Consider the following 14016-nt stretch of genomic DNA (forward strand, 5'->3'; position numbering starts at 1 on the left):
TTTTACACATGAGAAAATAAATACATTGACCAAGTGAACCGGGCCTTGACCGCTGCTAAAATCCATCAGAAAAGCTGCAAAAATCGGCCCGGAACAACTCTGCTGGGCGCAGCCGCGCTAAACTAGCGCAGGCGCGCTAGTGGGACAGTAGCTAGCGCGGGCGCGCTACTGTCTGCCACTGGCAGCCTGTTTCTTCGTTTTTAGCTCGTTCTCGCGTGCATGCCCTTCCTCGCTCTAGTACCACTTCCGGAGGTGATCACGGTTGCATTTAGCATATGCAACAACTAGATAGCTCTAGTGGACGAGTGTGTTCTCGTGAGGGTTTGTAGAAGATGTACCCACAAAATCCCAAGTCGTGATGAATCCACATTTCTCTATTCTTGCAAATAATGCACCAAAAACAACCTAAAATGATAGAAACTCGCTTCATCACCTCAACTCGTGACCTGCACAGAAAAACACTAAAAACACATCAAAAGACACTAAACACTTAAGTACAACCAACCAATTTAAGTGGAAATGAAGGCCTATAAGTGTGTATAAATACCACTTATCAGATATGTACAGTAAACTATGCCTAACTAATTGACCTCTGCTTTCTTACTAATTGCAAAAAGGCCACCGCTTCATACTTCACTTGCACGTGCTCAATCTCTGTCTGAAAACAAGAATATTCTCTTTCCACCAAGCTTCTACAGCTTCTTCGACAAGCTTGAGGTTTGTATCTTACTCCTCCACAGAGCTCAGGCAGGTACAATTTTCAAATTTCGCAGCTCGCTTTTCCAATTTCGCACACACCGCTGTATCTGCTACATATTTCCTACATAGTTTTGAACAATGTCTAATGTTCGCTCACGCTGCCTTTATCCAATTTATAATCCTATCACTGTCATCTGTTTTCTGTAACAAACGTTTTAACCCGTTTGCGTCTTTGTTTTCCCTTATAGGCTGGAGACGAAGACAAATCATGACGTTTATTCACTTCGGAAGACATGATACAAGGTACTTTTGTATCTCTGTTCACCGTGTTTTACGGACTTACATTCTTTGTTGTAATGTTTGAATGGTGCTTGGTGATAGGTTACAAAGCACTAAAGAGACGAAAGATTGCTAAGGCTCCTAAGAAGCGAGGTCATGGAACAAGCACCTGTTATTCCACCGAAATAGGTACTATTCTTTACCGACTAAATTTGGATCTGTTGTTGAGGCCGATTTTATTTGGAGATGTTTGTTAACATGTGTTGCCTATAATGAGAAAAATGAAAAATGTAGTCACAATGAAAGTTTACATCAATTTTTGTTGTTGCAGTGTGTAGTATATCACATTCTTCACCCAATACCTTTAATTTGTCGATCTGATTCTTATTATATAATTTACATTTTGGAGTTGTTGTTGAGGCCGATATTTATTTGGAGCTGTTTGTTAAAATATGTTGCCTGTCATGACAAAATTAAAATTGTAGTCACCGTCAAGGTTGTGCATCATTTTTTGTCACGACAATGTCTAATATATCATCAACAAGACATACTTTTGAGTTTACAGTGTTATAATAGATATTAATCCAAGTTGATTTTGTTTAGTTTCCCCATTTTTTGCAGCTACACAGCCAGGATATATTAAACCTTTGACCATGGTAGATGATCGTAGCAGGAATAGTAGTAATACAGAAGATATGGACACTGATTCACCAATGTCAGCTGTTACTTATTTGCAAGAGACATGTAAAACATTCTTATTACATTCTATCAGGAACTCTTAACACTAAATGTAGTATTTCCCACTGATATAATTTTTCACCATATACAAATTTATTAGTCATATCTAATCATTATTAATATCATATTCTGGCTCAATACTTTCAGTGCAAATTCCACAAAATACTAATGAATGCAACAAAGTCCAGGAGAGTGAATCTTTCAGGGCAGTTGCTGCCAATATGGTCGTTGGATCTCTAACACCAGATTCTACACCTTCATCTGTGCAAGAAAGTATGCAATTTGTTTTCACAACACATCATACTGCACTGCTGTTCTGCATGCTATACCTGTTTTTGTTTCATAATTGTTGCATCTGATTCAAGCACACCTAAGTCTTGTATGACCAGTTTACGAGAACATAATCTGCCACCGAAAACTCCCTTTGCTGATATAACAAGCACTGTGGAGAGGAGTGTAGTTCATACCACTAAGGTGAAAGGTAAAGTCAGAGAAAAAAAACAATCTTTGAAAACAGTAATAGCATAGGCAAAGAGAATGCAAAAGGGTCAACTTTGCAGAGCATTGAAGCGCATAGAACAAAGGGTGGAGTCAAAGACAAAGTACGAACAACAAACTTGGAAAGCAATAATTTCGCAGAGAAAGGGAAGGGAAAAGTGTCAAATTGGAAGGATGCACCTCTAAAAGATTGGAGTCGGAACTTATTTGCAGAGGAATTCTCGACAAACAAGAGCACTGACAGTGTGTTATATGATGAGGATTGGGTAAGACAATTTCCGATGTGCAAATTAATTTTAATATTTGTTAATGAATTTTTTCCTATGAATATATATATGCTCTTGAAACTGTATTTCTTCTGTTTGTGCAGAGGAGACTAGATTTGATGCTTCATATTTCTCGGAGGATTCTGATTCTGATATGGACTCTGCAGATGGTGAGCATTGTAAATTTCATAAAGTCATATCCAACCTGAACATTTATCCATTTTGTTCGTAATCTATGCAGTTGACAATTTTTTCGATGATGAGTTTGATGATCAAAGTCATGTAGAGCCTGACAGTGGTATGTTATACGCTGTTCATAATGAGTGCTGGTGTGTAGTGAAATATCTTTTCATTGACTGGTGCCTTTTTTTTATTTACAGAGAATATAAATCAAAATGAATCAAATTTACAGAAGAAGTGCAGACGTGGTTCCAAGTATCTTATACCAGAGGAATATGCAACGCTTGGCGGCCTTTCTAAACGCTGCACTTCCTGCAATGCTATGATGTGGCATGAGGAGCGTGTAAACAAGAACGTGACAAAAGGCAAGCCACTGTTTTCTATTTGTTGTAGGAAAGGCGAAGTCAAATTACCAGAACCATTGCCGACTCCCGTCTATCTCCTTAATCTTTATCAAGACAAAGATCAAGGTGCAGATTTCCACAGAGGTATCAGGTTGTACAATGCTATGTTTGCGTTTACCTCTGCCGGCGGAAACGTTGACCATTCCATAAACAAAGGCAGGGGACCCTATATATATCGTTTATATGGCCAAAATCACCATGTGTTTGGTTCTTTAATTCCTGATGATGGGGACACTCCAAAGTTCTGCCAGCTCTACATATACGATACTGCAAATGAGGTTAGCAATCGTCTGCGCTGGGTTGATGTTTCTGATGAACAGCCTGTACATGCAGAGGTTTTTGATGGTCTGATGCAGATGCTTGATGATACTAATGAATTAGTGAAGAAATTCCGCACTGCACGTGATAGATGGGAGAACAATGATATCTGTGATTTGAAAGTTGAACTTAAAGTTTGTCGCGCTCAGAATGGCAGGGAGAATCATGTATCTGCATCCAATGAAGTTGCTGGTGTTATGGTTGGTTCCACCTCGAATACTACTCCCGTTCATGATATCACAATTGAGCCTAAATTTGGAAAACTTCAACGTGTTTCCTACATTCATCCCAAATTTATGGCACTTCAATACCCTCTTCTCTTCCCAAATGGTGAAGATGGTTACCATGACAAGATCCCATTTCAAAGTGCGGATTTGTCAAATTTGAAAGTGCGAGATTTTATATCAATGAAAGATTATTATGCATACCGTTTCCAAATCAGGCCTAATCATTGTAAGTTTTGTTATTACATTTCATGTGTTCACTTAAGTTATAAGATTACATGTTTTAGATTTCTTTTTTTAGGATTTATATGCAGGATTAATATATTTACGTTATTGTGAAATATGTAGCTTTGACCACGAGGTTAGGTGGTAGGCTTTTCCAACAGTATGTTGTTGATGCCTTCTCTTCAATTGAGCAAACACGTTTATATTGGTTTCGGAAAAATCAAAGAATTCTGCGCAATGAACTCTATAGTCATATTTGTGATTCTGTGCGTAAAGGTGATTTGAGTGGATCAAATGTTGGGAAAGGTGTGATCTTACCAGCTGGTTTTGTTGGATCCAAACGATACATGCAGCAGAATTTCCAGGATGCGCTGGCGGTGTGCCGCCAAGTTGGTCACCCTGATATATTTCTCACCATGACCACAAATCCTTTGTGGGACGAAATTCAGAAAATGATGCATTATCTCCTAGGTTGTAAGTCTGAGAATTCCCCAGACATCATTTCTAGAGTTTTTCGCTTTAAACTAGATCAGCTCACCAACGATATCAAGAAGAAAAGCCTATTTTGGTGTTTGTGTTGGAGGTAACTGTTTTGTTTATTTTTTTAAAATATATTTAAATCCTATTTTGCTTAACTAATTCAATTTTGAACAGTAATGTATGTTGTAGAGTTTCAGAAGCGTGGTCTCCCTCACGTGCATATGCTCATATGGCTTGACAGTAAATCCAAGGTTTACTTGAAAAATAATGTTGACAAATTCATCTCAGCTGAGATCCCTAATCCTATTAAAGATCCTGTTGGATATGCTGCAGTGAAGGTCTTTATGATACATGGACCTTGTGGATTGCAAAACACTAAGTCTCCTTGCATGAAAGGACTCAAATGCATCCGCCATTTTCCTAAAAAGTTAGTATTTCATGAGGCCTGCCTTTTTTCCACCTAACTGTGTTCACAAGATTGTAGCTGATTTTCTTTGTTTGTGTATCAAGTACTCGGCCAGAACAACGTTTTATGAAAGTGGATTTCCTGTTTATCGAAGAAGAAGACAGAACATAACGGTTAATGTTCGTAATGCAGAACTTGATAATCAGTGGGTGGTACCTTATAATCGAGATTTATTGGTCAAGTATCAGTGTCACATGCATATCAAGATTTGTTGCCATGCGCGAAGCTTGAAATACCTCTTCAAGTATTGCTTGAAAGGGCATGATACTACAACTGTACATGTCACTGGAAAGAAGAAAAGAGCTTCAAACCAGGATCCAGATAAGGCTATAGATGAAATTGATGCATATTTTGATGGTCGCTACATCTGCGGTGCAAAGTCAGCCTATAAGATTTTTGGTTTTCCTATACACCATCGCACTATTTCTGTTGAGCGGCTACCATTCCATTTACCAGGCCAGAAGAGTTGCACTTTCCATTCTAATCAGCCATTAGACAAGGTTGCTGATCGTGAGAAGAATAGACTGAGCAAGTTGGAGGCATTTTTCCAACTATGTACCACTAATGTCGATGCTCAAAAATACACTTATCCAGAAATTCCAGAGCATTTTGTTTGGGATGATGGTCAGAGGAAATGGAATCCAAGGAAAGAGGTTTTCAGATTGGACGTCTTTCCTACACACATCACAGTAGCGGTGAAGTATGGTTTATGCGTTTGTTGCTCACCAAAGTGCGTGGTCCTACTTCGTTTAAGAGTCTGAGAACTGTTAATGGAATCTGCTATGATTCTTTCCGTGATGCGTGCAAAGAGTATGGCTTTCTTGATGACGACAAGGAATGGCATGAAGTATTAAATCAATGTGCAAATGGTGGTTTACCTCCTCAAATCAGGCAGCTTTTTGTTCACATTATTGTTAACTGCAAGGTCACTGATTTATTTCAGTTGTGGAGTTCTAATTGGAAGCAAATGGTTGATGATACTATTTTGGAAAGAAGGCGCTTAAATAACGATGATCCCCTAATGTTGGATGACAAACAACTACAGTTTTATGCTCTTGCAAGTATTGCTCACTCATGCTTTACATTTTACTCAAAGTTATACTGTCTTTCTTATTTTATACTGTCGAATCTAATTATATGTTTTTTATCTCCAGAGATCGATGACTTGCTCAGGTCAATAGGCAAATCTTTAAAGAATTTTCCTCAACTTCCTCAACCACCTGAAAACTACCTCAATCATGGTAGTAATAACCTAATTTTAGAAGAAACCAACTACAACATTAATGAGATGGAAAAAGAAAACCACAGGTTGCTTTCTACTATCAACGACGAACAGTTAAATGTGTACAACGCCATTCTAGAATCTGTTGGGAAGAACGAAGGTGGACTCTACTTTGTTCATGGCAGTGGTGGTTGTGGGAAGACCTTCCTTTGGAGAACTTTGATTTCCAAGTTAAGGTCTCAAGGAGACATTGTTCTACCGGTTGCATCTTCGGGAATCGCTGCCACGCTTATGCCAAGAGGTCGAACTGCACATTCCAGGTTTAAAATACCTATTGTCCTAGACGAACTATCTGTTTGTGCTATAGGTAATAAATCAGACATTGCTGAGTTAATTAGGCATACCAAACTTATTATTAGGGACGAGGCTCCAATGCAACATAGATTTACCTTTGAATGCTTGGATCGATCTTTGAGAGATATTATGCGGTGTGTCGATGAAAGTCGTGTCGCTCTACCTTTTGGAGGAATAACAGTTGTTCTAGGAGGTGATTTCCGTCAAATCCTTCCAGTTATACCTCATGGAGACAGAGCTGAGATATTGGCAGCATGTATCACGAGATCAAGACTTTGGAATATTTGCAAAATATTCATTCTGGAAAGGAACATGCGTCTCAACAACGGTTCGTCTCAGGCAGAAGTTGATGAACTAAATGAATTTGCCAAATGGGTACTTGCAGCAGGAGATGGCAGGTTGGAAGGTGATGAAGAAGCAAAATCTCTCTTTGTCGAGGACGGTATTCAAGTACCACTGCAGTTCTGTGACTTGGAAATTGACAACACCGTTGAGAATATGATTCACAGCATCTATCCAGATTTTGCAGACAATTCCACAAATGCCAAGTATCTCAGTGAAAGGGCCATCTTGACTCCTACAAACCAAACTGTTGGACACCTAAATTCTCTAATTGTAGATATAATACCAGGAGACGCTGCTACTTATTACAGTGTTGATAGTGCAGAAGACTTTGGCGGCACAGATGATGATTTGAAGTCTGCCTTTCCTGTTGAGTATCTGAATTCGCTTTCAGTTCCAGGGTTGCCGGCTCATGACTTGAAGCTAAAAGTTGGCGCAGTTGTGATGCTAATGAGGAATTTGAATCAAACTCTTGGCCTCTGCAATGGAACTAGAATGATCGTAACCAAGTGCTTGAAATTTTGTGTAGAGTGTGAGGTAATTTATGGATCATTTGCTGGAACGCGACACTTTATTCCCCGCATGGAATTAAGTCCCAGTGATTCTGTACTACCTTTCAAGCTTGTGAGGAAGCAAATGCCCCTGCAAATCTGCTACGCCATGACAATAAACAAATCTCAGGACAATCTTTGAAAACTGTTGGTTTATTTCTTCCGAAGCCGGTTTTCACGCATGGTCAGTTCTATGTAGCTGTTAGTCGTGTCACATCTCCTGCCGGTCTGAAAGTTTTTATTGACGATGATCGTGGTTTTCCTACCAGTATAACGCAAAATGTTGTTTACACAGAGGTTTTCTATGCTTTGCCTAAGTAGTTGTGTAGTTGGTTCTGTGAATGTATGTATGAGTATGCTTGAATATAATTTATAACTATAGTTTTATGAATTTTTGACTGCTGTTGGTTTATTGTTAGTACTGCTTATTTATGTACTGCTTCCCAGTTTGTTTATGTACTGCTTCCCAGATTGTTTAATTGAATGTGGTATCTTCCTTATGTTTCCATGTTTTCACTGCTATTGTAGTGTTTTATATTACCAAATCATGACAATAATTCAAATAAATTAGACAATTTTCAAATTCATTCAAGATATGCAATATCCAAGCATACACAAGATTTTTCACCAGGTTCAAATAAAATAAGTGCATAACAATCTTAGAATGAAAAGGAAGCTATCCAAGTACATGACAATTGAAATCACAGCATTCTTTCTAAAATTCCATTAGACAATTTTAGTGACTGCAAAGGTTGCATTTCCAGTGTATGTGAATAGCAATTTCTGGCCTTCTTCCAATGCATTGCCCAATACGAATTCATTCCATCCAACACCAAGCCGACATGTCTTTTGCCTCCTCAGAATGGCCAGTCTATAAGCTCTGGAATTCATGATTAGTGTCACTATTGTCCTTTTCTTCCAGTTCTTATAGAGTCCAAGCAGATCCCTAGGTAGAAACTGAAAAAAAATATTTAGTCTTACTCTTATACATTTTAGTTATTGTTAAACATTCAGAAAGATATTACTAACCACTCCGTGGTAGTTCTTATCAACATGTGATTTCAACAGCTCCACTGTGAAATTGTACTGTCCTTCATAATTTTCAGGGTCTGCATTTGCTTGAATAATTTGCTCTGCATCATAAATAATTATGTTGTTGAATTACATTAGTGCAAAATACATAAACTTTGTAATCTTAATATACAAAATACCTGAGGTCTGTTGACATGGTGAATTGCCTTATGCAGTATGCGACATTCCAACATCCTCTCTCCTGCATTACAACCAGAATACTTTCCTTTTATAAAATTGTTGAAAAAAATGGGATTATTTGAAGCTAATTTGTTTGATCAATACCTTCGTTATCATCACTATCTGATATAACATATACATCTGCTGCCATATAGTTTAGAACAGACATCAAAGCTAGCTTAGACGTCAGATCATTAAATATTTCCAAACCATGTGAGTCATAGATTGAAGCATAGAATGTGGAGTCTCCAATGTAATCAAAGAACATAGTATTGTTCTCCTCAACCTCATACTTTTTCAGCAAATCCTTAAGACCAAAGATTAATTTCCCCGTCTGAGATAAGTAGCAAATACGTAAGGAAGTTCCTACCCCAAAAAAAAAATTGTTAAAATTCAACCATAGTTGCATTTATTTAATTACCAAATTTACCAAAAGCCTTATTCAGTATGATTACCACTTCTCCCGTCAAGAGGTTCATCCAATGCAGAACCTTAAACCATTTGAGAGAACCCTTTCCCTCAACAGAACCTATTGAAGGATACAGATTTTGGCACATATAAATCCTAAATAACTTCAAGGCCAAATATATAAATGAAGATTGTTGTGTATTTCAAAACATTTATACGCATGAATGAGTAGATAATACCTTTTTGGTAACAATTTGTTGCCTGATTTTGGTGGTACACAGCTAGGCTGAACCTCTGATACGCGAAAGTACTGACGGCAAGACATTTGTCTCCAATGGCCAATTTACAATCTTCTACCAAATCATGCCATTCACTGTGAAAGAGCAATTTCTTTTTTTTCCATTTCAAATGGATTCTCCACACAGTTTTTTCAAAACCAAATTCCACCCAGTCCATTTCTTCATCCAAACCCATTTCCTCTGCTTCCTCCCTGCTAAATACCTGAAAAAGCAATTCATTACTAAAGAAGCAACCCATATAGTTGTATGGTCTAATTTTGGTATGCTGAATATACCTCTGTCCAACTTCTCCTTCCCACATGATTCTCAGTAATGACAATCTCAAGGTCTGGGTCAAATGTAGAAGCTGTACTATAAAAATAGTTAGCCATTATTTTTTCTTTCTCTAAGTCAGTGAGGTTGAAGCACGGTTTTCTCAGAACGCTGCTACTTCCCTTACGTGAATAATCCACTTCCACTGCATACTCACTAAAAATCTCAACTTCGAACTCAGTACCTCCTATGTACTTAACTATAAAAGAATACCAAGTATTTACATCATAGTATTCCATTAAACTCTCTATTCCTTCAATTGTTTCAGAGGAACTAACGTAACGAGCAATCCAAGCATTTTTCAAGGGTAAATGCAGGCCAATAACATTCAAGTTAAGCTCACAAAAAACCGCAGCAAATGCAGAGGGTATTTTCTATATGATCAAGTAAACATAGGTTCAGAAAACTAATTGGATGATTTAGTATCACAAATCATGTAAAAAAAATGAAAGATTTTTTTACCAAAACCCCATTGTTATTTGGCCCTTCAACTACACGACAAATGAACGACTTCTCAGTCCTTGATTTTTTCATTGATATGGACGCTGCTTGCAATAACAAATGAATGGCAATATCACTAACTACCACAGATTACAGATAAACAAAAACTGGCTTGGTTGAGTGATTACCTGTCTTGCTGTTATCGGACATCCTGTAAAATGCAAAAAATTGAACAATTAGCAGACACAAGCATGCATAGAAAACGTATGTTGGAAAATTAAGATTTCTTACCTTCGTGCTTTTGACAGAGGTTAGGGTTCTTACAGCGCGAGTAACTTCTTTCCCCTTTCTGCAATAAGACTGTTATGTTTAGTGCAATGGGTGTTACTTTACCAATTCTATTTTAAAACTCCATGCTTCCCCAACTGTTTGAATTTATGATGAGTTTATTATAGTTTAATTATACAGATCAAGTCAAGGCGGTTTATATTTGAAAATGTCTTTTTAAAGTAAATGTACAAGCTAACCCCTATAAAATAAACTCATCTTTTTTAATGTTTAAATTATTTGTTATTCGGAAAAGAAGATACATGCACGGTTCAAAAAAAAAATTTAACAATTTGAAACCAAATTATGCATCAAAATACTTTTTACCCAAAAAATACTAGGTTCCATATATTTAACTGAACTAATGGAACTAAAATTAAAAACTCTTGCGTTGCATTTTACATTGTTTTCAACTTTTCACAATTTTATCATTCAACTAATAAAATTCTATTATATAGCGTTGTTATAATTTTTAACTTATTGGTGCATCCTTAATACTTTGTGGTGTACATACTCTATTTCAACACAATTACAAAAGAACTCAAAGCACTTGAACTATATAAACCGGAAAATTTCATTTTTTTTATTTTAAAGATTAAATAGATCTAATAAAATTTATTATATTTGCGAAAACATATTATTATTTATTATTTGTTAAAAGATCATAGTTTTATAATTTAGTATGAGGATATAAAATCTACCACTGAGCACTTTTAATCCCTGATTTATCCGAAAATCCTTGGACACCATTTCTACGTTTTATTATATATAGTTTTATATTCTCATACTGTAATTTCATCATTTAACTATTAAAATTTTATTAAATATCATTGTTATAGAATTTAACTAATTCAAACTGGCGGTGAATCCTTAATACTTTGGGCTGTACATACTCTATTTCCACACAATTAGAATAAAACTCAAAGCACTTGAACTGTATAAACCGGAAATTTCATTTTTTTCCCTAACGATTAAATAGATCTTATAAAATTTATTTTTATTGCGAAAACATTTTATTATTTGTGAAAATATCATAGTTTTATATTTGATGTACACAATATTATTTCAAATTTCACTCCAAATATTCCCCGACTATATGTTAATACTATAATTCCTTTCGTACCTGAGTTTTCCAAGAATGGATTTGAAGAACAAACATTACCTAACACATAGGGAATAATGACCAAATCTACCATGTACAAGAGAATCAACTTTCAAAGAAATGTAAAATTATTTTATAATTTTGAAAAAAGTTATAAAATTATTCAATTATCCCTAATAAACCCTACTCTATACTACGAAGATTTGACACCAATTATAATGTTTAACCTATTATCTTATTTTATAATAAATGTCTTTGGCATATCTGTAAATTTGACCATCATAGAATATGATTAATTATATATTTATCAAAATTTCCAAATATTTCTGTGAAAGATAAATATTATTTAAAATTTCACTACAAATTTCCCCGATTTTATATTAGTCCTTCATTTCCTTCTTCCGACTGTTACCAGAGTGTATTTGAAAAACAAACCTTACCTAACATTCGACGAATACTGACCAAATCTACCATGCACAAAAATATTTATATATACGTTGTTAAACTAACAACGACCCATTTCACTTTTTTCCAAATTCGATCGGCTCTTGACATCATACCAATATCATATATAAAATAATAAAATATTATTTATAATTTGATTCGAAATTTTCGCCGAATTAAAATTTCGTATCAGAGTGTTTTTTAACAACCGATTGTGGCCAGAGAGTTTTTTAACAGCAAATAGTAACTAACAGCCATTAAAGAACAGCCAATATTTAATAGTGTGTAGTTGTAATAGTTGAAAAAATATACTTATATTAATATGTAATACCACAGCTGTAAAGCTTTACATAAAAAGGACTAAAGGTATTATAGGCTCTACTTCAATCTTAGCCGTTGCCAAAATCTGCGTGTCTCCTTCTTACCATACCACACAAATCTCTACAAAACAGATGCTGTCCAAAACTAACACATAATACAGGAAGCAAGAGTAAATCCTAAACTAGGGAAGCCAACTACTCTCTAATTGAAGGCGATCTGAAAGCCAACTGCACCGACTGTAAGTATAAAAGTTAATTCTTTCATTCAGCTGTTTCTATTGAATTCTTCTGCCGGCGTAAATATTGTGTGTACAGATGCTTATTTACTCATCCAGCGACGTTATTATGAAGGAGTTGAACTCTACCAGCCTATAAACTCTGTGGACACAACTACTTTTGACTGGATGTGCAGAGTAAGGGTACAATCATTCTGGAAAGGGCTTAACAGAGAGAGTCAGGAATTTTGGGGAGTTAATATGGTACTAATAGATGATTCGGTATGCCTTTCTGAGCCTTTGTTTATTTAATTGAATAATGTGTGCAAAGATGAATTATTTAAAGATTAAGTGCGTGACATATTATGTTAATATAGAATGATAGGATACATGCTTTTGCGAATTCCAAATATTGTGATGACCTGGTGAAGGATATAAAAGAAGGAGAGGTTTATGTCATCTCGAATTTTAAAGTAAAAGATTACTTGGGAGATGAAAAATACCGCGCTGTCCGAAATAAGAAGCATATATATTTCACTGCTCACACACAGTTCAAGAAATGCACCAATGGTGGACTGCAAATTGAGAATTATGCTTTTGACTTATTTCATCTTGAAGATATTGGGAAACTTGCAGACGACAATCGATTCCTCATTGGTATGCTCTGATTAGTTTAACTTAACTAAATAAAATCAATGTCATGGTTAGTAATGCAATTAATTCGGCGAACAGATATGGTTGGCAAAGTGAAAAATGTGCAAGAACTAATCAAAATCAAGAAGAATGATGTTGAAAAAAGTCTGTTCAAGTTTGAAATTTCAAATGGGAGGTATCTTTTTTTAATACACTGTATAGTAGTAACCTGTTGCTTTGTCAATTGTGACTTAACTATTATTTCAAAAAATTGACAGCTCGAGCGTGCCTGTTACGTTTTTCGATGAGTTTGGACAATTAGTGGAGAAGCAGTTTGGCAGCTTAGACGCCAAAAATCTTTATGTTATAATATCATGTGCTAAAGTCGGACGTTATGAAGGTCATGTTTGCTATTCTATCATTTTTCCAACCTTATGGTAAAAAAACTCCTTATTAAATTAAGCGGTCTTTGCAGGTACACCGCCTTTGTCAAATTACCCAGCCACAAGAGTGTTTGTTAATCCTAAACACTATAGTGTGGCTGAGCTGAAAATGAGGTGTAGTAAATGAATTAGAGGATATTTTTTGGAGTGTTTAGTAAATTACCAGCTCTTTTAACAAATTCTTATAATATATCAAAATTGTACAGTTGGACAGAGAAGAAAAAAGAGCCGGTTAAGCCGTCTGTTCAGGGTCTGCATTTGCTTGAATAATTTGCTCTGCATCATAAATAATTATGTTGTTGAATTACATTAGTGCAAAATACATAAACTTTGTAATCTTAATATACAAAATACCTGAGGTCTGTTGACATGGTGAATTGCCTTATGCAGTATGCGACATTCCAACATCCTCTCTCCTGCATTACAACCAGAATACTTTCCTTTTATAAAATTGTTGAAAAAAATGGGATTATTTGAAGCTAATTTGTTTGATCAATACCTTCGTTATCATCACTATCTGATATAACATATACATCTGCTGCCATATAGTTTAGAACAGACATCAAAGCTAGCTT

General features: G+C 35.9%; 2 protein-coding genes across 2 annotated transcripts; both read left to right on the forward strand.

Annotated features, from left to right (window-relative positions):
- Window positions 1-992: 992 nt before the first annotated feature.
- On the forward strand, window positions 993-7567 carry LOC108212277 (uncharacterized). The gene is made up of 13 exons (XM_064089808.1): window positions 993-1002; window positions 1081-1167; window positions 1600-1722; window positions 1864-1989; window positions 2585-2650; window positions 2722-2778; window positions 2861-3835; window positions 3955-4302; window positions 4501-4649; window positions 4822-5430; window positions 5532-5838; window positions 5932-7301; window positions 7415-7567. The coding sequence occupies exons 1-13, from the start codon at window positions 993-995 to the stop codon at window positions 7565-7567; spliced, it is 4380 nt and encodes a 1459-aa protein (XP_063945878.1).
- Window positions 7568-12596: 5029 nt separating this feature from the next.
- LOC108212278 (uncharacterized) lies at window positions 12597-13711 on the forward strand. The gene is made up of 5 exons (XM_064089809.1): window positions 12597-12647; window positions 12743-13022; window positions 13098-13194; window positions 13277-13435; window positions 13648-13711. Exons 1-5 carry the CDS (start codon window positions 12627-12629, stop codon window positions 13709-13711), a joined length of 621 nt encoding a protein of 206 aa, XP_063945879.1. The 5' UTR covers window positions 12597-12626.
- Window positions 13712-14016: the final 305 nt, after the last annotated feature.

Source organism: Daucus carota, chromosome 3, assembly GCF_001625215.2.
Source record: "Daucus carota subsp. sativus chromosome 3, DH1 v3.0, whole genome shotgun sequence".
NCBI lineage: Eukaryota > Viridiplantae > Streptophyta > Magnoliopsida > Apiales > Apiaceae > Daucus > Daucus carota.